At 48.0% G+C, this 27453-nt stretch overlaps 1 protein-coding gene and 1 non-coding gene across 3 annotated transcripts in view; both read left to right on the forward strand.

Annotated features, from left to right (window-relative positions):
* ACER1 (alkaline ceramidase 1) overlaps positions 1–27453 on the forward strand; it is a 55856-nt gene that overhangs the window by 18011 nt on the left and 10392 nt on the right. Inside the window, exon 1 of one of the 2 annotated variants that reach the window (XM_059918637.1) lies at positions 19401–19493. The exons of the other annotated variant lie outside the window; for it this stretch is intronic. Within the exon in view, the coding sequence (XP_059774620.1) occupies positions 19401–19493 (93 nt within the window). Of the gene's footprint in view, positions 1–19400; positions 19494–27453 lie in introns of those variants that run through there. 2 annotated transcript variants of the gene reach the window in all.
* Positions 5537–5609, forward strand: TRNAK-CUU (transfer RNA lysine (anticodon CUU)). The gene has a single exon. It is a non-coding gene; the product is annotated as a tRNA-Lys (tRNA).

Consider the following 27453-nt stretch of genomic DNA (forward strand, 5'->3'; position numbering starts at 1 on the left):
GTTAGGTTCCACCCAGACCTACTGACTCAGAGCTTGCGTTTGAACAAGATCCCCAGTCCATCCACAGGCACACTGAACTTTGAGAAGCACTCCCATTTGATACATTGACTGCTTATTTTGTTTACTGTCTGTCTCTCCTGATAAAAACATAAGCTCACCAGAGCAAGTGTGACCGAAAGTGGGGTCCGGCTGCTCAGCACTCGAAAGCCAAGGTTGGTGGAAAGGAAAGTTTTGGAGGCTGGCATCCCGGGGGAGAGGGCAGACTCGTGTCCAAAGGCCAACTCCCCACTGACAATCAGTGGGCAAGAGCTTTTTAAGGGGAGTTTCGGGGGGGGGAGGATATAGGCAGAAGGAGAAAGCTACATGCAGAAACAGCACAGGCAGCTCTGACAGTCATCTTGAAATTGGTCCTGCAGTGGTCTGAACAGTGTCATCTTGATTGTTTTACGTCCAGTTCGTCTTCAGTTCCACGGTGGGTTTGTTCCCATTTCCTTGAGGCCAGTTCTCAGAATCGTGGCAGCTTATGTCATGGCCACAATCTGGTCGTCAGGTAGTTCACTTCTTTCACCTGGTGGTTTCAGTATCTGCAAAACAGCTCGCTCAAAGGACATGGCTCAGAATATTATCTATAGCCCTTGAGAAGGAACTAAAGGTTCCTCCTTTAGGAAGGACTAAACTATTATTTGACTTTAACGACTAAACTATTATTATTTGGTCTTGTTGGACTGTTTTCCTTTGCTTCTGCATTTTTCTCACTTCTCTGATTAGGCTTATTCTTTGGCTAAAGTTTTTCCACAGACAAAAGGCAGGCGGAGGACATGGGGTGGGGGGAAGGTCCTGCTCCATTTCACAAGGGTTTTTCTCTACTTTTTTTCACAGCTATACTTCAGCTTCTAGAACAGTGTTCGGCACATAGTAGGCACTCAGTAAACATTTATTAAGTCAGTGAAGGAATGGCCAGTGGGTTATGTGAGGCAATGGCGGAGGCAGATGTACCAGCCAGGGTTGTTGGTTGAAAGCAACAGAAACTGTCTTAAGCAAAAAGGGAATCTTGTTCAGAGAAGAGGCAAATATGCCCCAGAAAGAAGGCAGCTGACAAAGGGGAGCTAACCGCTAAGGAAGTGGACGTGAGGAGTACAGACGGCATCACCGGGTAATACAATACGCAGGATAGCAAATGATGATGAGAAACACCCTCATAATCTAACGTCGATTACAAGGGAAAGGGGGAAATCTTTGCAAGGGCCCTTTCAATCCTACCAAAGACGTATCTACTAAAACACTGCAAGTTAATGCTCTGAAGCAGAGACATCTTTTTTTTCTGTCCTAAACTACACAGATATCAAGGCAGTAACACTTGGAGCCGTGTAAATTTAAAGAGGTGGGAAAATAGGAGATACTTAAAGCAGGACCGGAGAAGCATGGCTGACTTTGTGGAAATGGACCTGTATTTGGAGAGTTCTCACAGCAAAACTGGGATAATCATGCCCTTCCCAGAGTTGCTGTGAGAATTATAGGTGAAAACCCTTTTAAATTGTTAAGGGCTAGCTGTTGTTATTATTATGACCTAGTTGCTACAAAGGCCTCTGTGGGTGTTCATGTACTTATCTAGCTTACACCCCTCACTTTTGAGCCCCGCTTTCTCTTACCTTCTCTGCTTGGGTTGGTTTTTTTAATTAAAAGATATCATATGTGCAAAGTGTCTGACAAAAAAAAAAAAAAGGGGGGGGGAATCTTGTAGACACCAGAGGTTTCCCAGCATCTGTGTCAGTCTGGAATCTCCACCTTGGAAAAAAATAGGCAGAAGTTTCCAGAGGCTGAGCATCAGGGGCAATTTGGCTAGGAGGTCACAGCCACCTTGGTGGACACTGCTACAAGGAATGAAGTCCCCCCTCCCAAAAGAAATAATTGGATGTTGGAAAGCCAAAAAAGAAAAAAAAAAACCCACAAAAAATAAAAAGACATGACAGACATCTTCTACAAAGGGAGATCAGTGACAGGGCAGGTGTAGCCATTCAAAAGAGAAATATGGTGGAGGTACAATCTATACGGGAGGGGCGATGGATTTGTGAAATGTTTAGGAAGAACAGACAGGGCTTGCAGATCGTGGGATCAATTATTCTCCAAAAGTCATACTTCTCCTTTAGCAGTTATCTATTGCTGTGTAACATATTACCCCATAATTTAGTGGCTTAAAATAATAACGATACATTAAACATTATCATTAAAAATAAACATTATCTCACATAATTTCTGTCGGTCAGGAACCTACAGGCAGCTTAGCTAGGTGTTCTGACTTGGGGTCTTTCCTAAAGTTGGGGTCAAACTATCAGCCAGGGCTGTAGTCAGATCTAAAGGCTCAACTTGTGAATTCCCTGGCGGTCCAGTGGTTAAGACTTGACACTATCACCGCGGTGGTCCAGGTTCAATCCCTGGTCAGGGAACTAAGATCCCGCAAGCCTCGAGGCACGACCACAAATAAATAAATAAATAAAGTGTCAACCAGTTGAAGGATTTACTTCCAAGATGGCTCACTCACATGGCTAGCAAGTTGGATGCCAGACAAGTTGGATGGGTAGCTACTGTCAGGAGGCTTCAGTTCTTCCCCATGTAGACCTCTTGGTTAACTGAGTGTCCTCACAACATGGTGGCCAGCTTCCCCCTAGAGCAATCGATCCAAAAGAGCACAGTGGAAGCTGTATTAATTCAGGAGTGGATTGAATATGGTGGGGGAGGGGAGGGAAGGTTCAGATCTTTCTGGCTGGGGCCATTGGGCGCACGGAGGTGCATTTTACTGAGACGGGGATGTAGGTTTGGGGGAAGATGGTGAGTTAGTTTAGGTCAGGGTCTGTCAACCTTGGCACCACTGACATTTGGGGTTGAATAGTTCTTTGCTGTCGGGGCCGGTCATCCCATGCACCTGGCCTCCTTCCACTAGGTGTCAGTAACATCCCCCCAATCACGTCGACCGTAAAGGTCTCTAGACATTGCCCAATATCCCCGGTTGAGAAACACTGGGTTAGGATCTGGTGAGTTAGGGCAGCCTGTGGATATCCAAGCGGAGATTTCCAGGAAGCCGATGGTTCTGTAATTCTGGCACTCAGGCAGCATGGGAGCAGGTGAGATCTCCCCTCCTCCACCCTGCCCCAGGAACAGGTTGGAGTGAGAAGACGGAGCCAGGGCTGGGGGTGGGGGCAGTCACAGGTCCAAGGAAGAGAATGGATCAAGCGGAAGAACGAATCTGGCAGGCGCACAAGCTGTTGAGATCAGCCATCAGTTCCTTTTTTTTTTTTTTTTTGGCTGGCTTTCGGGATCTTAGTTCCCCGACCAGGGATCGAACCTGGGCCCTCGGCAGTGAGAGCGAAGAGTCCTAACCACTGGACCACCAGGGAATTCCCAGCCATCAGTTTTAGAAGCATCAGCTGCTTTGGGAAGCCATTGTGAGGGGGAGGGGCATTTAAATGGGGTGTCAGCAATGAAAATGATGTTGTGCATTCATTTTTATTGACATGGAAAGAGTCCCATGGTGTATTTTTTAAAATTATTGGAGTGAAACATACACTCAGTAAAGTGCAAACATCTTAACTGTACAGCCCAGTGAATTTGTGTTTTAGATGGGTGTACACCCGAGTAACCATCACCCCGTCCAAGATCTAGAAAGTTCCTCCGTGTCCCTTCTCAATCAATACATCCTGGACATCCCAAGATAGCACCATTTGATTCCCTTGATGTAATTTGTAAGGGGGAAAACAAGCAGGTAATAAGACAATGCTGACACCACAGTCTCATTGTTGCAAATGTATGTGGGTGGGACCACACACCCCTAGACTAGATGCTAAGAGTCTGTGAGTGGAGGGGTTCAGGTAATTTTTATTTTCTTCTTTTTATTCATTTGTGGGTCATATCATGAGCATGTGGTGCTTTTTTAAAAATTGAGGTGAAGGACTTCCCTGGTGGCGCAGTGGTTAAGAATCCTCCTGCCAATGCAGGGGACTCGGGTTCGAGCCCTGGTCTGGGAAGATCCCACATGCTGCGGAGCAACTAAGCCCGTGCACCACAACTACTGAGCCTGTGCTCCAGAGCCCGTGAGCCACAACTACTGAAGCCCGCACGCCTAGAGCCCGTGCTCCGCAACAAGAGAAGCCACTGCAATGAGAAGCCTGCGCACCGCAAGGAAGAATAGCCCCCGCTCACCGCAACTAGAGAAAGCCCATGCGCAGCAACGAAGACCCAGAGCAGCCAAAAATAAAATTAGTTAATTAATTAATTAATAAAAAATAGTTAAGGGGTGGTGGAGTAAGGGGAGAGAGTCCTGGGTTCAATCTCTACCCCACTACTTATTTCCTGGGGCCTTGGGTGAGGATCTGAACGTTTCATAACTGCATTCTCCTCACCCGACAAATAGGGAGAATCCTCTTCTGGTCAAGTGATTAGGTACATCATAAAAGTCTCTCTCTGTTACTTTACCCCCTACACACACACACACACACACACACACACACACACACACACACGCTCAAAAAATGCAGTCCATCTGGTAGACCAAGCCTTTAAAATTCGGTATTCATGACAGGAACACAATAAAAAATGGTGGGAAACCATGAGGGTTTCTAAACTTAAGTCATTCAAATGTGTGCTAGCTATACAATCATGAATAATTTTATTCTAAATCCCCTCATTTAAAACATTTACATACATTTATTTTAAAATAGAAAATTTAAATGACTGCCATACATGGAAAAATGGAATGACATACCAGAAATTGAATTAAAAAGTACAGTGAAAGCAAAACACTGTTTTTAAGTGGGGGGAGAGGAGCCCCACTTCTCCATATGCTCCTGGTAAGCTGCCCTAGATATTCACAGCTGACTGCCTCAAAATGCCAGAACCATCAACTAAGCCCATCAGACCCCTGACCCATTTCTGCCAGTTTCTCAATGAGGCCACAACTCCATCACCCAAAGACCACAACTCTGTACATTCCTATTTTTTACATTCTCCCTTCCCTGTCCAAGTTGGTTTAAAGTCAACTCTATTGAAGTATAATGTCCATTTAATAAAATGTATCCATTTTAAGTGTACAGTTTGATGGGTTTTGACAAATCCATGGTGTCACCATTACCCCAATCAATACAGAGAATATCTCCATCACCCCCAAAAGAATCCCCTGGGTCCCCTTGCAGTCAACCCCCATCCCATCCTCATCCCCAAACAACCATTGATCCATTTTTCTGTCACTCTAGATTAGATTTCTCTTCACTAGAATTTCATATAAATGGAACCATATAGTATGTAGTCTTTTGTGGCTGGCTTCTTTCATTCAGCATGATGTTTCTGAGATTCACTCGTGCCTTTGTGTATATTCATTGATTCATTCATTCCTCTTCATGGCTGAATAATATTCCATTGTATGGATGTACCAGAGTTGATCTGTTCTGGACATCTGGGTTGTTTCCAGTTTGGGGCTATTACAAATAAAGCTGCTCTGAACATTGGTGTATAAGACTGTGTGGGGAAAAAAAAGAAAAGAGGGAACTCCCTGGCAGTCCAGTGGTTAGGACTCTGCACTCTTACTGCCAAGGGCCCAGGTTCAATCCCTGGTCGGGGAACTAAGATCCCACAAGCCATGGCGTGGCCAAAAAAGAAAAAGAAAAGAGAACTGAACTTTACCAAAGGAAAAAAAAAAAAAAAAGATTTTGTATGAGCATACATTTTTGCTTCTCATGGGTAAATACCAAACGTGGAATGGCTAGATCATATGGGAAGTGTGTATTTAACTTGGGAAGAAACTGCCACATCATTTTCCAAAGCAGCTGCACCATTTTACATGCCTAACAGCAACGTCTGAGAATTCCAGTTGCTCCACGTCCTCAATATCGTTTTGTATGGACGAGTTACTGTTTTAAAATCTTAGTTCTTCGAGCAGGTGGTATAGTGATATCTCATGGTGGTTTTCCTGTTCATTTTCCCAATGACTAATGCTTTTGAGCATCTTTTCATGTGCCTTGTGGCCATCTCTATGTCTTCTTTTGCAAAGTATCTGTTCCAAACCCTTTGCCATTTTGTTTGTCTTTTTTTTTTTTGGCCGCTCCAGGTGGCTTGTGGGATCTTAGTTCCCTGACCAGGGATCAAACCCATGCCCCCTGCGGTGGAAGCATGGAGTCCTAACCACTGGACCGCCAGGGAATTCCCTTGTCTTCTTCTTATTGAGTTGTAAGGGTTCTTTATGTGTTCTGGCAATAAGCCCTTTGTCAGATATATGTATTCCAAATACCTTCTTCCAGTTAATGGCATGCCTTTTCATTTCTTAAATGGTCCTTCTCAAATCTTGAGATGCTTCAGTTGTGCCAGAAGTCATGGTCCTTCATAAGCAAAATTCCCTGTATTCTCAATGTCTTCAGAGATCATTCTCTTTACCTGCTCGCCCTAACAGATGCCTGGCTCTTTCCCAAGGACCGGAAGCTCTTAAGTCGTGGCTATTTTTTCTCCAACTCTTTGCACTTTTGTGCCTCTTGTGATGAAGTGGGTGTCTTTGCCCCATCATTGCTCCTAACTCTCCCCTCAAACTCTGCAGCTTCGAATCTCAGGCCATCAAACAATTCTCTCTACTACCTGTCCTTGCTGCTTTGTCCATCAACCCTCAGGTCACCCCCTCCTTTACTATTTTCCCTTCTGGTTCTTTTCTTTTTTAAAAAATTTATTTATTTATTTATTTATTTATGGCTGTGTTGGGTCTTCGTTTCTGTGCGAGGGCTTTCTCTAGTTGTGGCGAGCGGGGGCCATTCTTCATTGCGGTGCGCGGGCCTCTCACTATCGCGGCCTCTCTCGCTGCGGAGCACAGGCTCCAGACGCGCAGGCTCAGTAGTTGTGGCTCACGGGCCCAGTTGCTCCGCGGCATGTGGGATCTTCCCAGACCAGGGCTCGAACCCATGTCCCCTGCATTGGCAGGCAGATTCTCAACCACTGTGCCACCAGGGAAGCCCCTGGTTCTTTTCTTGAAAACTCCTCTGGGCATAATTCTTAGTGACTTCAGGATCCACGTGGGCCAGGGTTTCCCAACTTTGGCACTGTTGACATTTGGAGCCACGTCATTCTTGCTTGTGGGGTCTGCCCTGTGCATCGTGGGATTTTGAACAACGTCCCTGACCCCTACCCACCCAATGCCAGTAGAAAACCCACCACCCCTAAGTGTGACAACCAAAAATGTCTCTAGATGTGATCAAGTGTCCCCCGGGGGGCAGACTCGCCCTTGATGGAGAACCACGGAGCTTGATGATCCTTCCGGGTGTGTGACTTTCAAATCCTTTAACTCTTCTCTCCCAGTGACCTCGTCCTCCCCTCTACCTCAGCCTCCAGCTCTCATGGTCTTATTTTAGACCTTGACGTGTACAGAAATTGCATCCCTTTCCGTATTCTCAAACACTCCACTCATTGACCCACACTTCTTTTCTTTCCATCTCACTCCTTTTGGTGTTCCTGTTCAAGCAATCCTTTAGCTCTGCTAGAACCTGTCATCCATGGATCATTGCCCCATTCTCCTGTGCCCTCACCCACTTTAGAGCCATGGTCTGTCATTACAATCCCTCCTTGACATATACCCTCAACCCCCTCCTCTATCTCTTCCTTCATCCCATTGATCCGACCGGACTTAGTTAAAGCCAACCCTCCATCCACTCCTCACCTGTACCTGGGCAGTCTCGCACACAGCCGTGCCGACTGGTCTCCCTTGAGACTCTAGACCTCTAATCCGCTGCTCAGCACTACCACATCCCCCAGTCCCTTCACTCACCAACTCTCTCATAGGCTAATGTCCTACCCTTCCATCTCCCCTCAAGCCTCCCCCTTCCTCCTGACTCTCAGCTCTGGACCTCACCTCCTACCTTCTGCGAAAACAAAGCCACAGAAGAGAACTTCCACGGCATCCCAGAACACCTACCCACGTCCCTTCATCCGGGCTGTCAGCATTACCTTCTTCTTTGTTATTGTGACGGAACTGTCCGTGCTCCCGGCCAAGGTCAACTTTCCACCTACGCCCTGGATTCCATTCCACTCAAGGCCATCGCTCTTAACAAGTCTCTGCTTTCTCTCATAACAGCAGATGTCCCCTCTCTCCTCCATTATTGCCATTAGCTTATAGACATGTGATAATTTCTGTGAGATATATATATATATATCTCACATCTTCTCTATCCACTCCTCTGTCGATGGGCACTTAGGTTGCTTCCACATCTTGGCTATTGTGAATAGTGCTGCCGTGAACACTGGGGTGCATGTATCTTTTTGAATTAGAGTTTTGTCTGGATATATGCCTGGGAGTGGGATCGCTGGATCATACGGTAGCTCTATTTTTAGTTTTCTGAGGAACCTCCATACTGTTCTCCATAGTGGCTGAACCAACTTACATTCTGGGGGGAGGGGCACAATTTAACCCGTAACCCAGCCTTTGAGAGGGGGCTGGGAAAGGACAGGCAGAGTCTCTCCCTGTGGACCACAGTGATCTCAGCTTTGATGTTGAAGAGAAACGTTGGCCTTTGGGGCTAGATTTACAAGTCTGAATCTTTTGAACCTTAAAATCTGGCAGAAATCCCAGTTGGCAATATGTCTCCCAGTTTTGTCACCATTCCCCTGCAGATGAATAACAGAAGGTGTGCGAAAAAGGTTAATCTCAGAATAACCATTGGGGGTTAATGGATTTTGGAAGAGAAGGCACTGAAAGATACATTTCACAGAACTTTCTCATTTGAGGGAGGAACAGGACAGAGGTTTGGTTAAGGAGATACTTCCAAGTTAGTTGTCAAATTGAGCAAAGAAAAATGCAGAATGCCCATTTCGATGTGAATTTCAGATACACAAGGAATCATGTTTTAGTGTAAGTCCATCCCATGCGATATAGAGGACACACTCATGCTAAAAATTATTCACTGTTTATCTGAAATTCAAATTTAATTGGGCATCCCGCATTTTATCTGGCAACCCTTTTCCAAACGAATAATGGAGTTAAGCCACGTTAGAAAGCTATTGTGATGGAGTTTTTGAAACTTTGAGGCCACTTCAGGGTGTGGGTGAAGCAGAAACGGTTCACAACACACACTGACCCCAATGAAAACCCAGTGCGACTCTTACAAGGTGCAACCCCCCCTTCCCCCCTCTGAGGTGACCACTTCTCTGGATTTGGTGTTCACCATTCCTTTGCTTTTTTTTTTTTCTTTTTTTAAAGCATTTTATCACATATGCATGTCCCCCTAAACCTAAGGCAATAGTAAAAATATTGGCCAGATCTTAACCCTTTGGCTGCTGGGTCGTGAAGAAGTCCGTAGGGTCACAGGGGCAAAGCCAGGGTGCTCAGGAACGTGCTGGAGTGAGGGAGGCTGGGAGCAGCGGCTACCTACCAACCAGTTTTGCCATATTTTATCAACTGGCACATTCATACAAGGGTGTGCCTGCTGGGTAGCAGCCCTGCCCTAAATACTATTTGTTGAATGTAGCCTTACTTTTTTTTTTTAAATCATTCTATAAACAGATATACTGTTTTATGACATGGTTTAATTTCTTTCTTTTGTTTTTGTTTTGGCCCAGCACGATCTTGTTGGGAGTCATTCTCATTAATGCATGTCCCTGCTGTTCATGACTTTATGTGTCATCCATTGAATGACTACCCCACCATTTATTCATCTAGTCTGCAGTTCAGGAATATTCCAGGGTTTTGCTATGGCTAGCAGGGCTGCTCTGAATAATCTTGTACATGAAATCTGGATCCACGTGTCAGAGTTTCTCAGGGGGACGTAAATCTGGGAAGGGAGTTCCCAATCGTAGGATCCATTCATTTTCAGCTTTACTGGACGTGTCACAAAGATTCAAGCTCCCTTTCCACCGGGCAAGGTTGTTCCTGGGGAGCAGCTGCTGTGCCAGAGACTACATTTCCCAGCTTCCCTTGCAGCTAGTTGAGGTCATATGACTTGTTTTGACCAATAGAAAGTACGCCAAAGTGACGTGTGTTCTGGGACTGAGATGGTTAAGGATGCAGTGTGTCTTCCTTATGCTGTCCTTTCCTGCTAGGGCTGCTCTGAAAGCTTCATGCCGGGCGGGTGGAAGCCACATGTTGGGAATGGAGGCATCACAGACGGAAGGAGCCTGGACCACTTGACAGACTGCCTTCCAGGGTAGAAGCACACACTCAGTGGACTTAGTTTATGTAAGAAATAAGCTTTCACTCTTAAGATACCGAGATCTGCTGTATTTTCTTATTCCAGCAATTGACTGACCCTGCCCAGTAATATATTAGATCATGTTAAATTGTTTTCCGAAATGGTTGCCCACCTCACATTTCTCTCAGTGAGGGATGAGCGTTTCCTTGCTTCTCATTCTCACCAATGCTTTTAATTTGCCAACTTTATTTTTAATTTTTTTTTCTTTTCTGGCCACGCCGCACAGTTTGCAGGATCTTAGTTCCCCGACCAGGGATTGAACCCAGGCCCTCGGCAGTGAGACCATGGAGTCCTAACCACTGAACCACCAGGGAATTCCCTTAATTTGCCAACTTAAAAAGAAAAACTTTTTATCTTGAAACATTTCTGTTGCAACAGAAAAGTTGCAAGAAGAGTTCAATGAACTGCGGAGTACCTTTCACCCAAATTTACCAATCACTAACATTTTGCCATTTTCCCCTCCCCCCTCTCTATTTTGTTTTTAATTTATTTTTATTTTTGGCTGTGTTGGGTCTTCGTTTCTGTGCGAGGGCTTTCTCTTGTTGTGGCAAGCGGGGGCCACTCTTCATCGCGGTGCGCGGGCCTCTCACTGTGGCGGCCTCTCTTGTTGCGGAGCACAGGCTGCAGACGCGCAGGCTCAGTAATCGTGGCTCACGGGCCCAGTTGCTCCGCGGCATGTGGGATCTTCCCAGACCAGGGCTCGAACCCGTGTCCCCTGCATTGGCAGGCAGATTCTCAACCACCGCGCCACCAGGGAAGCCCAACCCCCCCCCCCCCCCGTTTTTGAAGAACTATTTCAAAGCAGCTTGTGAGCATCGTGTCCCTTCACCCCTAAATATTTAAGCATGTATCTCCTAAGAACTAGACCACTCTCTTACGTAACCACGATTCATTTACCAAATTCAGAAAATTTCCACAGACATAATAGTGTTATCTAATAAACGTCCGTATTCAAAGTTCACCAATTGCCCAGTCATGTCCTTCAGGGCCTTGGGCATTTTCAGACTTTAAATTTTTGCCCCTCTGCACCTGTAACCACGATTTATTTAAACATCATCTTTAAATGAACTCACTTTTCAAAAACGTAATTACATACATTTATTTCAGGAGGCAATTTTACATTGCTCCCCTAAATGGAAAGCTAGAAAAGTAAGCAAGTAGAAAGCAACTCTAAAAGCTTATACTAGTGTATATGCACACACACACACACACACACACACACACACATCTCAAGAAAGGGAAGTTAAAGGCCAAAATGCTAATAATACTGAGGATATATCTGGGTAGTTAGGGTCCTCATATTTTCTTGTATTTTTAAATTTTTGATAGTAAGTTGCTTTTCTTTTTTAAAAAACTCTACTGTTAAAATATGTCTTAGAAATTTAAATTGCACTGATTTCAATTTTCATGATTGTGAGCTCTTGGTCAAGCTTTGTATGTGCCATATATATATTTTTTAAAAACCTAATTATTAAATGAAGAACCCCAAAACAAAACAAAACAAAAATAAATGCTTGGGACTTCCCTGGTGGCACAGTGATTAAGAATCTGCCTGCCAATGCAGGGGACACAGGTTCGAGCCCTGGTCCGGGAAGATCCCAGGTGCCCCGGAGCAACTAAGCCAGTGCGCCACAACTACTGAGCCTGCACTCTAGAGCCCGCGAGCCACAACTACTGAGCCCGTGTGCCACAACTACTGAAAGCCCGAGTGCCTAGAGCCTGTGCTCTGCAACAAGAGAAGCCAGCACAATGAGAAGCCCATGCACTGCAACGAAGAGTAGCCCCCACTCACTGCAACTAGGGAAAGCCCACGCGCAGCAACGAAGACCCAATGCAGCCAAAAATAAATAAATAAATAATTTATTTTTAAAAATAAAAAATAACAAATAAAATAAAATAAAATAAAATGTGTTAGTTTCAGATGTACAGCACAGTGATTCAGATATATGTATATATATGTATATTCTTTTCCCTTATAGGTTATTACGAAATATTGAGTATAGTTCCCTGTGCTATACAGTAGGTCTTGTTGTTTAACTTTTATATACAGTAGTGTGTATCTGTTAATCCTAAACTCCTAGTTTATCCCTCTCCCCTTTCCCCTTTGGTAACCATAAGTATGTTTTCTAGATTCCACATATAAGCAATATCATATAGTATTTGTCTTTGTCTGGCTTACTTCACTTGTGATAATCTCTAGGTCCATCCCTGTTGCTGTAAATGGCATTATTTCATACTTTTGAAAAATACTTTATTTATTTATTTATTTATTTTGGTTGTGTCTGGTCTTAGTTGCAAGCACACGGGATCTTCATTGAGGCACACGGGATCTTTTCGTTGTGGCACATGGGCTCTTTGTTGTGGCATTCGGGCTTCTCTCTAGTTGTGGCGTGCAGGTTTTCTCTTCTCTAGTCGTGGTGCATGGGCTCCAGAGTGCATGGGCTCTATAGTTTGCAGCACTAGGGCTCTCTAGTTGAGACGCACAAGCTCAGTAGTTGTGGCACGTGGGCTTAGTTGCCCCGTGGCAAGTGGGATCTTAGTTCCCCGACCAGGGATTGAATCCACGTCCCCTGCATTGGAAGGTAGATTCTTTACCACTGGACCACCAGGGAAGTCCCTCATTCTTTTTTATGGCTGAGTAATATTCCATTGTATATCTATATACCACATCTTCTTTGTCCATTCCTCTGTTGATGGACATTTAGGTTGATTCCATATCCTGGCTATTGTAAACAGTGCTGCAATGAACATTGGGGTGCATGCATCTTTTGGAATTGGAGTTCCCTCCAGATATATGCCCAGGAGTGGATTGCAGGATCATATGGTAGTTCTATTTTAAGTTTTTAAGGAGCCTCCATACTGTTCTCCATAGTGGCTGTCAATCACGCTGTTTTAAAAAATCAATACGGAGAAGCCAAAAGGTGATATTAAATTTCTAGCCCAGAAGGGGAGACCAAGAATTGTTAGAGAGGCTCTAAAGATACACTAGCATCCAACTGAGATTTTCTCATTGGCTGAATCAGCCAGAAAGAGACATCAAAAGATACTGTCTTGGGACTTCCCTGGTGGTCCAGTGGTTAAGACTGCACGCTTCCATTTCAGGGGGCACGGGTTTGATCCCTTGTCAGGGAACTAAGATACCGCATGCCACATGGTGAGGCCAAAAATAAAATACTAACTTTCTCATAATGGGATCCAATGTTCTTTAAGGCCATAAAGGGGTGCATGTCCCACACTTTGGGGAACATTGTCTCCTTCTTGTGTGTGACTCTGGGGCAGGTCACTTCAACCTTTGAGAGCCTCCGTTCTCTCCTCTGTGAAGTGGGAAGGCACATCACCCATTTGAGGGGCAGGGACCTTGGTGATTAAGAACAGTTACTTTGTTTTGTTTTTTCACCACACCATGAAGCTTGCTGGATCTTAGTTCCCTGACCAGGGATCAAACCTGGATCCTGGCAGTGGAAACACCAAGTCCTAACCACTGGACCACCAGGGAATTCCCTAAGAACAGTTACTTTTTTGTGTTTTTTCTTTAATTTGGTTGTGCTGGGTCTTAGTTGTGGCTCTCGGGCTCCTTAGTTGTGGCATGTGAACTCTTAGTTGTGGCATGCATGTGGAATCTAGTTCCCTGGCCAGGTATCGAACCTGGGCCCCCTGCGTTGGGAGCTCGGAGTCTTAACCACTGTGCCACCAGGGAAGTCCCAGAACAGTTACTTTGGAGACCCAGGTTTAGTTCCACACCCTGGAGCTCCTGGGGTATCTGAGACAATGAAATGAGATAATGCTTAGCACAGTGATTAGAACTGCTAATAAACATTAGCCCAGCACTGGCTGGTGGAAATCTTATGTGACCTACATGTGCAACTTAAAATTTTCTAGTAGCCACATCTTGGAAAGTAAAGAGGAACAGCTAACATGAATTCTAATGACGACATGATGCTCAGTGAAATAAGCCAGACACCAAAAAAAGACAAGTACTAAATGATTCCACTTATAGGAGGTCCTAGAGGAGTCCAATTCATGCACACAGGAAGTAGATGGTGGGGGCCGGGGGCTGGGGGAGGGGGACAGAGGTTCATTTTTACAAGATGGAGAGTCCTGGAGGTGGATGGTGGGGATGGTTGTCCAACAACGTGAATGTACTTAATGCCACTGAACTGTACACTTATAAACGGTTAAGATGGCAAGTGTTATGTTCTGTGTATTTTCCCATGGTTAAAAGTAGGAATAAAACTTAGAATTACAGTGAAGAAGGCTTCAAAATATGGTAGGCTGTTAATGGCATTTTTTTTTTTAAGTTTTCTTTTTTTTTTTTAAATTAATTAATTAATTTATTTTTGGCTGTGTTGGGTCTTCGTTTCTGTGCGAGGGCTTTCTCTAGTTGCGGCAAGCGGGGGCCACTCTTCATCGCGGTGCGCGGGCCTCTCACTATCATGGCCTCTCTTGTTGCGGAGCACAGGCTCCAGATGCGCAGGCTCAGCAGTTGTGGCTCACGGGCCTAGTTGCTCCGCGGCATGTGGGATCTTCCCAGACCAGGGCTCGAACCCGTGTCCCCTCATTGGCAGGCAGACTCTCAACCACTGTGCCACCAGGGAAGCCCTGTTAATGGCATTTTAAGTGAAAAAATTAGGAACGACATACAACGGCACCCAAATCTTTGTAAATAAAAAATAATAATAATACGAATGATTGTTTAAGCCGAAAACCCTAACCCTAACCCAATATTAACAGCAGTTATCTCTGGACTGTAAGATTATCAGTGAATTTCATTTTTCTCTTGTCAGCTCTTTGTCAGCCTCCTCACCGCCCCACTGGCATCTACGTCCCACCCTTTCAAGCCCCATGGGAGCTGATCTGGGGTGAGATGCCCATGTCCATCATGGACAAAGTCCCATCCACTGCTTCACCTCCGATGAGGTGAGGTCCCCATTCCCATCCCCCACCGTGCTGTCAAGTCCATCCTCATCCCCAAACGCATCCCAACGTTGTTCTCCAACTCACCCCCAACGATGTCCCCGTCCCCGTCCCCACTTCCATCCCCAATGCCTTCCATTTCCAATGCTGCCTTTAGTCTCATCTCCAATCCCAACTCAGCCTCCACCCTCCAACCCAGCCTGATCTCCAGGCCAGTTCCCAACCCTGTATCCATTCTTATCCCCAGTTCCATCCTCGTGTCTATCTCAACCTCAATTTAGTTCAGCCCCAGCCCCCAGCCCGCTAACCCTCTTCCGTGAGTAGATGATTGGTTCCCTCCAAATGTCCACATCCTCGTTACCAAAACCTGGGAATATGTCACCTTCCACGGCAAAGGTGTCATTGAATTGAGGATCTTGAGAGGAGGAGATTGTCTCGCATTGTCCTCATGGACCCAGTGTCATCACAAGGGTCTTTTTTAAAATTTTAATATGTATTTATTTATTTATCTGGCTGCACCAGGTCTTAATTGCGGCATGCAGGATCTAGTTCCCTAACCAGGGATCGAAGCCAGCCCCCCTGCATTGGGAGCACGGAGTCTTAGCCACTGGACCACCAGGGAAGTCCTCATCACAAGGGTCTTTATAAGAAGGTCCAGATCAGAGAAAAGGGGTAAGATGATGGCATCAAAAGGACGGATGATGCAGTTTGGTTTTCTTTTCTTTTTTTTTTTTGGTCTGCGATGGGTCTTCGTTGCTGCACTTGGGCTTCTCATTGCGGTAGCTTCTCTTGTTGCGGAGCACGGGCTCTAGGCGCACAGGCTTCAGTAGTTGTGGCACACGGGCTCAGTAGTTGTGGCTCGCGGGCTCTAGAGCGCAGGCTCAGTAGTTGTGGTGCACGGGCTTAGTTACTCCGGGGCATGTGGCATCTTCCCGACCAGGGCTCGAACCCGCGTCCCCTGCATTGGCAGGTGGGTTCTTAACCACTGCGCCACCAGGGAAGTCCCGGATGATGCACTTTGAAGATGGAGGAAGGGGCCATGAGCCAAGGAATGCAGGCAGCCCCTAGAAGCTAGAGAAAGCCAGGATGTGGATTCTTCCCTGGAGCCTCCAGAAGGAGCCAGCCCTGCCCACACCTGGGTTTTTGCCCCATAGGACGCCTTCCAAACTCCTGATCTCCAGAACCGTACGATAGTACATGCGTGTTGTCTCAAGCCACTGTTTGTGCTAATTTATTGCAGCGGCCATGGAGACGCGTCACCCCTCCACCCAAGCTCTGGCCCTTCATACCTGCTCGCTGATAGAGGGCGAGTACCACCCCGTCAGCACCCACACATCTGTCTCACCATCCTGTTGCCCCTGTGCGCGTGGGCAGTACAGGGTGATTCCCCAAACTCCAGGCTGGGCTGGGCGTGGGCACCTGTTACCCCTTGCTTCCGGCTGCTAAACCCTTAAGCAAGATCCAGGAGAGCCAGATCCTGATGGCTGTGTCCTCGCCCACATTTGACTAGGGAGGGACACAGGAGGCCTTTGCTTCCAGCTGGGCCGGGAGAGGCTGGGGTGGCAGCGGTGGCGGTGTGGGTGTGTGTTTTAATATTTATTTTTTTATTTGGCCGTTCCGGGTCTTAGTTGCAGCACATGGGATCTTTAGCTGCCTTGCGGCGTGTGAGATCTAGTTCCCTGACCAGGGATCGAACCCGGGCCCCCTGCATTGGGAGCCCGGAGTCTTAGCCACTGGACCACCAGGGAAGTCCCAGTGGTGTGTGTTTGCTCTCCTGGTCCACCTGGGGAAGGAATTTGGGGCCAGGGCTATGGCTACAGGTGGGTTTTTTGCTGATCTAGGGGTGTAGAGAGCCAGGTCGAGCTTTTAATTAAGGCTCTGGAAACTTCTGTCACCTCTAAACGTGACGTCTTTCTCATCCCTCCAGAGGATCTCGAAGGCGGCTCTCTGCGTACTTGGAAGAGTGTGAACATGGAAGCATTTTACACCTTGTAGATCAGGGATCCCCAACCCCCAGGCCGTGGTCCACGGCCTGTTAGGAACTGGTCCACGAAACTGGTTCCTGGTGCCAAAAAGGTTGGGGACCGCTGTTGTAGATGATGATGGCGATGATGATGGTTTAATAGCCTCTTTTTATTCAGTGCCAGCTCTGGGCTGAGGCCTCAGGCTACACAACCTCAATAGTTCCCAAGTTTCGAATTTACAGACGACCCTCGGGGTTTTCCTATATCCACCCCCGACCGAAACTCTTATTTACTTAAGATATTTTGTCAAATAGCACCCCCTTTAAAAACCTAAATCAATTACTTTTAAAAAATGTGGTAAAATATACATAACATGAAATGTACCATCTTAACCTTTTTTTTTTTAATTAATTAATTTATTTTTGGCTGTGTCGGGTCTTCGTTTCTGTGCGAGGGCTTTCTCTAGTTGGGGCAAGCGGGGGCCACTCTTCATCGCGGTGTGCGGGCCTCTCACTATCGCGGCCTCTCGTTGCGGAGCACAGGCTCCAGACGCGCAGGCTCAGTAGTTGTGGCTCACGGGCCCAGCTGCTCCGCGGCATGTGGGATCCTCCCAGACCAGGTCTCGAACCTGCGTCCCCTGCATTAGCAGGCAGACCCTCAACCACTGCGCCACCAGGGAAGCCCCACCTTAACCATTTTTAATTCTTAAAGCCCGCGTGCAGCAACGAAGACCCAACACAGCCAAAAATAAATAAATAAATTTATTTTAAAAAATGAAATAAACAAATACCATGTAAATAATATCAAGACAGTCTAGGTGGATACTGTTGCCTGCTGAAGGGCTTTTTAACAAACAAAGGGATTAAATGTTGAGGCATAAACATGTATTAGCACCAACTGAGCCCCTCTCCTGGAACTATTGAGAACTGAAAAGGAAGTAAGTAGATTTCTCGCCACACACACAGTTCAGTGATTCTAAATGCAGGGCCATCATCACCAAAAATTTTCTTCCTAGGGAAATGCTGTATCAGCTCATTAAATCTTCACAGTAGCCCTAAGAGGGAGGTACTATTATTATTCCCATCTTACAGGTAAGAAAGCAGAGGCTCAGAGAGGTGCATTCACTTGCCCAAGGCCACACAGCTTAGGAACAGGAGGAACTCAGAATTCAAACTCAGGCCTGTCTGACTCTCAAACCAGAGCTTTCCACAGCCCTGGGAAGCCAGGACTGGGGACCCCAGGCCTAGAACTCCACAGATTCCTCCCCTCAGGGATGCTTTGGTGGAAGCTGGGACACTCTAGGTGTATGAGGTCTTGTCTACCCAAGAGAAATGGCTTCAATCCAGCCTAGCCTTCCATAGCACAGACAGGAAGACTGAGGCCCCCAGAGGAGGGTCTATCACCAAGGATTCCAAGGGAGCTGACCGGAGTCCGTTGGGGCAGGTGTGCAGCTGTTGGCCCTAATCTGGGAAGCAGCAGCATGGAGCTTTGGCGATGTCAAGATAGTAAAACCTAATGGTTAGAAGCTTGGAGTCTGGGGAATTCCCTGGCAGTCCAGTGGTTAGGACTTGGCGCTTTCACTGCGGTGGCCCAGGTTCAATCCCTGGTCAGGGAAATAAGATCCTGCAAGCCACACAGGGCGGCCAAAAAAAAGAAAAAGAAAAGAAAAAATAAATTAAAAAAAAAAAAAGAAGCTCAGAGTCTGGAGCCTGCCTGTTTTCACATCTTGGTGTCATCACCTTGCATGCTCTGTGCAAATGACTTTGCTCTCTGCCTCAGTTTGCCCATCTGCAAAGTGGGAATGGCAAAGTACTCATCCCAGTGGGATCATCATCATCATCACTTTATTTTTTTTTTAATATTTATTTATTTATTTGGCTGCTCTGGGTCTTAGTTGTAGCATGCGGGATCTAGTTCCCTGACCAGGGATGGAACCCGGGCCCCCTGCATTGGGAGAGCAGAGTCTTAACCACTGGACCACCAGGGAGGTCCCCATCACCATTATTTTAAATTACTGTTCCAAAAAACAGTCCCCCTAACTCCCACTCCTAGGGGGAGCAGGGAAAGGAGGCCCCCTCCCCACTCACCCCTGCCCCGCCTGGACAGTGCCACCCCCTCTGCTTATGCCCGGCCGGCTGCCACCACAGCGGGCAGGCTGTCCTGGTGCCACCAGGGAGCCGTCCAGCAGGTTTTTCCTCTCTGCCTGCTGCGGGGCACCCCACCGTCTCTCCCCCGCCTTGGCTGGGCCCGGCCCTCTCTAGGCTCTCGTGCATCTCTCTGCCAGACACAGCCAGGGGATGGCAGGCACTGCGTCAGGATGCCCAGAATCTTCGCCTACCAGAGCTCGGAGGTGGACTGGTGTGAGAGCAACTTCCAGCACTTGGAGCTGGTGGCCGAGTTCTACAACACGGTGAGGGCCGGGCGGGAGGACTGATGGGACAGAGTCTCAGCAAACAGGGGTTCAAACCCCAGCTCCTCCACCTCCCCGCTGGGAAATCCTGCTCGAGCAGCCCGCCTCTCTGAGCCTCAGTTTGCTCATCTGTTAGGCAAGGCCTGCTGCCTTCTGGCTTTCATTCATTAGACTGTCTTTATTAGGCGTGAGGCTCTGTGGTAGGTTTTGGAAACGCAGCAGTAACCTGGAAAAGAGCTGCCTCTGCCCTCCCAGAGCAGAGGATACAGGTGCGACTCCAGGTGTTCACAACCCAGGATGATGGTGCTGTAATGGGAGGCGCACAGGCAGCTTCTTGGAAGCCTAGAGGTAGCTCCTGAGCCATTGGTGGAGGAGTGGATCAGGGAGGGCTTCCTGGAGGAGATGGCTGTGTCTGCCTTGTTCTCAGCTGTATCCCCAGCCCAGGGTGACCAACTCATCCCAGTATGCTGGGACTGTCCTGGTTTTAGCACCATAAGTCCTGTGTCCCAGGAGACCCTTCAGTTCCAGGCAAAATAGGATGGCTGGTCATCCTTCACCCAGCCCCTGCTACCAGGACCACATTGGAAGGGCTCAAAACTCTTGGATGCCTCAACGGCAATGGCATTTAAATGAAGCTTGAAAGATGCAAGCGACCGAAGACACGTACAGTTATCCTGTGCGGGGTGCTGGGGACACTGTGGTGAATAAGGCAGTGGGCTTGCCTTCCTGGAGCTCCCGGATTGGTGAATAATGAGGCAATGTCCTTTGCTCTGTGCCCTGCACATAGTACGTGCTCAATAAATGGTGAGCATGAATTCACGCAAATAATGGCCTTTATTGAGCACTTACTGTGTGCCAGGCATTGCCCAAAACATTTTGCCTGAAAAAACCTCATTTAATCTTCTCCATGACATTGGGAATTAGGCAGCATGTATAGTATATAGAGTTAGTTAATCCCATTTTCCAGATTAAGAGACAGGCATTCAGGGAGATTGAAGGATATGCCCAGGGTAACCGTGGTACTTAGAGGTGGGATTTGAACTTGGCATATCCGGGAGAGGTGTTTTTTGGGGGGAGGGGAGCTCAGTGCCAGGTTGCCCAGGTTGCTCTGACTCTGTTACCTTTGACCTCACCACTTCCCAGAGCTGGGAGGCAAGAGTTTGAGATTCAAGGAGTCCCTGAGGTCGCCCCAGCTTTTGCTTCTCCTGAGCCAGAGATACCGACCCTTTCTGGTCCTCGGTGGCCTTCCCTATAAAATGGGAGAGGGCTGAATGTGCTGGTGCCTGGAGGCTGAGGACAGGGTGTGGGGTTCTGGACTCCTCCTCTCTGCGTTCCCTAGCAGTCCCTGCAGTCCAGAAAGTTCCCTGTCCAGCCCACCCCACAGAAGGCACGGAGAGAGGGCTGGCTCAGATGTGGGCTGCTTCCGCATGCATGCGCCCTCATGCAAAATTCCCCTCCACGACATCCTCCTTCAGCCTTTTTTTTTTTTTTTTTTCCCTGTGCCTTGGGGATTGTGGGATCTTAGTTTCCCCACCAGGGATCGAACCCGGGCCCTGGCAGTGAAAGCGCCGAGTCCTAACCGCTGGACCGCCAGGGAATTCCCTTTTAAAATTGGAAACATCATCCTTAGCACATGGACCACACAAAAGCCATAACATTTTCACTAATCTTTGTAGGGCTTGAACAGATGTCAAACTACTAGGCAGCTTTTAATTTTTTAGTTTTAATTTTTTAAATTTATTTTATTTATTTATTTCTGGCTGCATTGGGTCTTTGTTGCTATGCGCAGGCTTTCCCTAGTTGCAGCGAACAGGGGCTCCTCTTCATTGCGGTGCTTGGGCTTCTCACTGCAGTGGCTTCTCTTGTTGCAGAGCATGGGCTCTAGGCTCGCGGGCTTCAGTAGTTGTGGTGCATGGGCTTCAGTAGTTGTGGCTCACGGGCTCCAGAGCGCAGGCTCAGTAGTTGTGGCTCACGGGCCTAGTTGCTCCGCGGCACATGGGATCCTCCCAGACCAGGGCTCGAACCCGTGTCTCCTGCATTGGCAGGCAGATTCTCAGCCACTGCGCCACCAGGGAAGCCCCCAGGCGTTGGCTTTTGAAGGATGACTAGGACCTCGCCAAGTAGGGCAGGAGTCTGGGAAAGAGAGCAAAAGAGAAGAAAAGGATGTGCCAAGTCCTGGAAGTAAAAGAGGGACCACCAGTCTGGGAAAGTATGTCTCTGTGGCTAAAATATGGGGAGAGATAAAGATGAAGTTTTCAGTGCTGAGTTGGAGGGTTTGAAATTTCTCCTGTATTCACTGACGGACTCATTCATTCAACAAAAGTGCTGTAAACCAACCTGTGTTGGGTGATGCCGGGGTCCCAGAGAGGCTCAGTGCCCCCAGGTTGCTGGGCTGGTGGTTCAGAATTAGAAACGGACACCCCCATAGTCAGCTCGTGGCAAAGGGAGAAAAACAGGGGGCAGATGCGGGATGGTGAGGCACCACGGGGTGGAGCGTCAGGCCTCTGTTTGTTGAATGGGGAGGGAACCTTGATGCTTAAGGAATGAGTAAATGTTCTCGAAGGTGTATGGGGCAAAGGCAACAGCATATGCAAAGGTCTTGAGGTGAGAGAAAAGAACTGGTAGCTTCAAGCCAGCGCCCAGGCTGCCTGCCTGAGGGGGAGGGAACGGAGGAGAGAAAAAGGGCTGATAAGGTTTCCAGGGGCTAAATCAGGAAAGCAGGGCAAAAGAGTGCGTGCTGCATCGTGAGGGCACGCGGGAGCCATGGCTGACTTCGGAGCGTGGGGGAGTTGATGATCTGGGGCGGCTGGAACACCTGGCCGCCTTTCAGAGCCAGGAAGGGCGATCCAACAGGAGCAGAGGTCGGGGGTGTGGGAGGGGCTGGGGCAGGTGGGGCAGGGGCAGAAGTCAAGGGGTGGGCCGCTCTAGTTGGCACCTGTTTGCTTTGGCCTGGTGGCCTCCAGGTGTGGCCTCCTTCTGGGCTGCTGACAACTTAGGAGAGTTTCAAGTGGTGTGGGGAGATGTTTCAAGGCCCCCCCGCCCCCACCCCGACTCCGGCTCCCAGAGGCAGCTGTGCTGCTGAATTTCTTCCCTGGGATCCTGCCAAAGCTTCAGAAGCTCCGCATCTCATCCTCTCTAGAAAACTCCCTCTCAGATGCTCAGATTCAGAACAAAGGGATGGTGTGCCTGGCGTGGGGAACTGCATAGGAAAGGCACAGAGGTGGGGATGAGTAGGGGGAGTCTGGGGGTGGGTGGGTATCAAAGAGACAGGGAGATAAGAGCGGGGAGGGTGTGTGGGGGGCTGTAGGCTGCAGTGCACACCTCCGACAGCGTCCCCACCTTCTTTTCCGACAGCCTTGGCACTGTTGGCCTCTGCAGTGTGCTAGTAACTCCAGTCTCTCTCTTCCCTGGATGCTGTGTGACCCAGGCGGGAGGCCCGCCCCTCTCTGAGCGCCTGGCTGTGACCAGCAGGTCCCACGAGCTCTAAACCACACCTCCCTCTTCTGCCTTTCTCCTCCTCAAAACTCACAGCAACAGCAATTAATTACAGGGCACCTCTCGTATGCCAGGTCCCGCAGAACCGAGGAGGGCATGGTTCCCGCCCTCAGGGAGGAGAGATGCAATTAATTGAATAATTGCACGCATGAAACTGGTGATCATGCTCATGATACATCCCAGACCCAGACTCGATAGGTCCCTCTGGACCTCTCTTCTCCTTCGGAAAAACAGGCATCGCTGATCCGCAACCTGCTGGCCTCCCGGGGCTGACGCAGGGGTCAGATTGAAATGACCCCTTTATTTCACTCTTCATTCACTGGGAATTGGTGCAGCCAGTCACCGTTTCAGCTCTGGGGACGCAGTGGTGATCAAAGCAGACAAAAATGCCTGCTCTCGTGGGGCTGGTGTCCTGGGGGATGGAGGAGAGAGGCAATAAACAGGAGTCAAGAGTATAGGATGCCAGGGGGTGGTACACGCTAGGGAAGAAAAACTCATTCATTCATTCCTTTTTTTAAAAAATTTATTTCTTTATTTTATTTATTTTTGGCTGTGTTGTGTCTTCGTTGCTGCGTGCAGGCTTTCTCTAGTTGTGGTGAGCGGGGGCTACTCTTCGTTGCAGTGCACGGGCTTCTCATTGCAGTGGCTTCTCTTGTTGCGGAGCACGGGCTCTCGGCGCGCGGGCTTCAGTAGTTGTGGCTCGCGGGCTCTAGAGCGCAGGCTCAGTAGTTGTGACGCACGGGCTTAGTCGCTCCGCGGCATGTGGGATCTTCCCAGACTAGGGCTCGAACCCGTGTCCCCTGCATTGGCAGGCAGATTCTTAACCACTGCACCACCAGGGAAGTCCCCATTCATTCCTTTTATCCAGCAAATATTTACTGAGTACCTATGCAAAAAGGGGATTTCTGTGAGGTGCTAGTAATTTTTGACTCATAGGACCATGGAGAGGATGATACAGCTACTGGACATCCCTAATGTCCATCAGTGGATGAATGGATAAACACAGTGTCCTCCATCCACACAATGGAATATGATTCAGCCTTAAAAAGGAGTGAAGCACTGACACACGCTACAACATGGATGAACTTTGAAAACATGATGCTCAGTGAGAGAAACCAGACCCAAAAGACCACACAGCATGCGATTCTGTTGATATGAAACATCCAGAACAGGCAAATCCACAGAGAGCGAGAGTGGATTCGTGGTTTCCAAGCTCTGGGGGAAGGGAAGGGAGAGTGATTGCTAATGGGTACAGGGTTTCCTTTTGGGGTGATGAAAATGTTCTGGAATTAGCAATGATGGTTGCACAACATTTGAATAGATTATGTACACTTGAAAAGAATGAATTTGATAGTCTGTGAGTTATATTGTAATTTAAAAAATAGAGGTATTTAAAAAAACTCACAGCTCCTGGCACATCCTAAGCATTGAATAAGTTGAAGCTATTATTATTGTTGTTGTCAGAAGTAAATATAGCACAGAGAAATGAGAAAGTTTTAATACATTCATTTTATTTGACATTAATTTTGTTTAACAAATAGCACTTACTGTAATCCTCATAAAATTCTTACTCTCCGCATTTTACAGATGGGGGAAATAAAGGCTCAGAGAGGGTACATTTCCTTCCCAGGGTTGCACAGCATGTGAATTGCAAGCTTGTGAATGCTGGGAGTGCCAGAGTTAAACCCCGGCCACCTAGTCTCAGAGTCTCTCACTTATCCACAGTGCTGTGAGGCCACTCAGTTACTGAGTGATTAACAATGTCGTGTGCATCTTAATTCATGCAAGTAAGTCCCATGTGGAGAGGCCCTGTGGCTGGTGCTCCACGCCCCCAGCCCAGCACTGACACTCACGTGCATGAGTGGAACGGATGAATACGGGGATCCTCGGCAGGTGACAGGGCCAGGGGTGGGTGGTGGGAGTTTGAGCTTTGGCACTGGGGAGAAAGAAAAAGGGGAGGTTTGGCCTTTGGCCATGGGTTGTTTTTTTTTTTTTTTTTTTTTTTTTTTGCTGTAGTTGATTTACAATGTTGTGTTCGTTTCTGGTGTACAGCAAAGTGATTCAGATATATATATACTTCGATATATACATATATATAAAAAGAATATATACTCTTTTTCTTTTCTTTTTTTTTTTTTTTTGGCTGCTCCATGCAGCTTGCGGGATCTTAGTTCCCCGACCATGGATTGAACCCGGGGCCCCGGCAGTGAGAGTGTGGAGTCCTAACCACTGGACCACCAGGGAATTCCCTTTTTCATGTTCTTTTCCATTATGGTTTATTATAGGATATTGAGTATAATTCCCTGTGCTGTACAGTAGGACCCTGTTGTTTATCTATTTTATATTCAGTAGTGTGCATCTGTTCATCTCAAACCGTAATTTATCCCTCCCTCCCCCGGCCACGTTTCTTGATTTGACTGAGTCAACAGATTTTTCTTGAGTGCATGCCAGCCTACTGGGTGCCCAGCGTGATAGGCGTCGGGGACACAGCTGGGGATAAAACAGGTGTTTCCTGTCCTTATGGAAGTCACAGTACGGTGGGGAGGGCAGAGATGATAAAGCAGTAAACAATGAAATCAGTGGAATCCTTAAGTGAAGCGGTGCCTCAGGAGAGAAGCTGTGTGTGGAGTGGGTGGTGCGAGCTGTGGGGTTTTTTTTTGTTTTGTTTTGTTTTTTAAATTTATTTATTTTACTATTTATTTTTGGCTGTGTTGGGTCTTCGTTTCTGTGCGAGGGCTTTCTCTAGCTGCGGCAAGCGGGGGCCACTCTTCATCGCGGTGCGCAGGCCTCTCACTATCGCGGCTTCTCTTGTTGCGGAGCACAGGCTCCAGACGCGCAGGCTCAGTAGTTGTGGCTCACAGGCCTAGTTGCTCCGTGGCATGTGGGATCTTCCCAGACCAGGGCTCGAACCCGTGTCCCCTGCATTGGCAGGCAGATTCTCAACCACTGCGCCACCAGGCAAGCCCCGGGCTGTGGTTTTAGCCCAGGGTGTTTGGGGTAAATGAGAAAAAGGCTGAGGTGCGGAGTCTACTCAGGTCAATCCCCTTCCTTCTTCCACCCTCCCTCCCTCCCTCCTTTCCTTCCTTCCTTCCTTCCTTCCCTCCCTCCTTCCTTCCTTCTTCCTTCTCCCCACCTTCCCTCCATCTCGCCCCCTTTTCCTCCTTCCAGTCCTAAGGAATCCAGCCACATCCACTTACCAGACGTCCTGCTGGGTACAGGTGATCAAAACATCAAAGCATTCTAGAATAATAGTCACCCCGTGGTACACAGCACATGCACCAGACACATATGTGCACTATTGACACGTATTCTTTGTGTGCATTATTCGCTACAAAAATTCACTGAGCACCTACTGTGTGCCAGGCACTGTCCTAGACACCTGGGGTTTGCAGCAGTGAACAAAACTGCCAACCCCCCTGGTCCCGTGGCACTCAGTTCTCGAATCCTCACCGTGGCGCTTGGAGATAGGGCCTCCGTTTTATAGAGGAGGAAAATGAAGCATAGAGCATCCCCCAAACTCTGACTGGATGCACCGTAAAGGCGGTGACTTTGTTTTCAGGCACTGGTAAGGTCCTTGAGCACATAGTAGGTACTGAAGGAATGATTGCTGAGCAAATGAATGAATGAATGAATGAATGAATGAAAGTGAAGGCACCTGCTGGGGCTGGGACCCAAGGAATCCAGCTCACCTGTGTCCAGAGCTCAGGACTGGCCACGATCTTGGGCGGGTACCTTGCCTGCCTCTCTGAGTCTGGGTGGGGCCGGTGGTTGGGAAACGCGGGGGCCCAGCCCCAGAGGGCAGAGAGGGAGACGCTGGTGTCAGGGTGGTCTCTGATTCTATCAGAAACCCCGGCGCCACTCGGAGCCCATTAGACATAGGCGTCGCCCGTTGCTCTGTCCTCATTCTACACACTCAGGGACGTTATTGAGAACGCCTGTCTTCATTCTGCAGGCCACTTAGCATGGAGCATTGATACCAACCACAAGCCTGTTATTATTATCTCCTTCAACAGTAACAAGAGAAGCACCAGCCTTTGCTATTTCTTGAGCCAAAACCACGTCCCTGGAGAAGTAGCTTTTCAATGCCTGGCCTCATGCATCCCCCGCCCCCAACAACCTTCATGGTAGCATTGATGATCCTCTCCTATTTCACTGGTGCAGGAAAGGGGGACCCAGAGACACCAGATCACACAGCCAGGAAGCAGGGGAGCACCATCTTCATCTTCACCACCTATCTAGTCCTCCAATCTTTCAAAGCAGGGGGTCAAAGCAAACTTCGGAGTCCCCCAGAGCTGTGCAACCTCAGAGAAATCACTCCACCTCTCTGAGACTCAAGCTCCCCATTGCCAAACAAGAACTAGAAAGTCGGACCTTGAGGGGGTGTGTGAGGATTAAGAACAATCGGTAAAGTCAGGCTGTCAAGAGGTTGGAAAGTGACAGTTGTAGCGCCTTCTATTCAGAACTT

The sequence above is a fragment of the Balaenoptera ricei genome, chromosome 3, assembly GCF_028023285.1.
Source record: "Balaenoptera ricei isolate mBalRic1 chromosome 3, mBalRic1.hap2, whole genome shotgun sequence".
Lineage (NCBI taxonomy): Eukaryota > Metazoa > Chordata > Mammalia > Artiodactyla > Balaenopteridae > Balaenoptera > Balaenoptera ricei.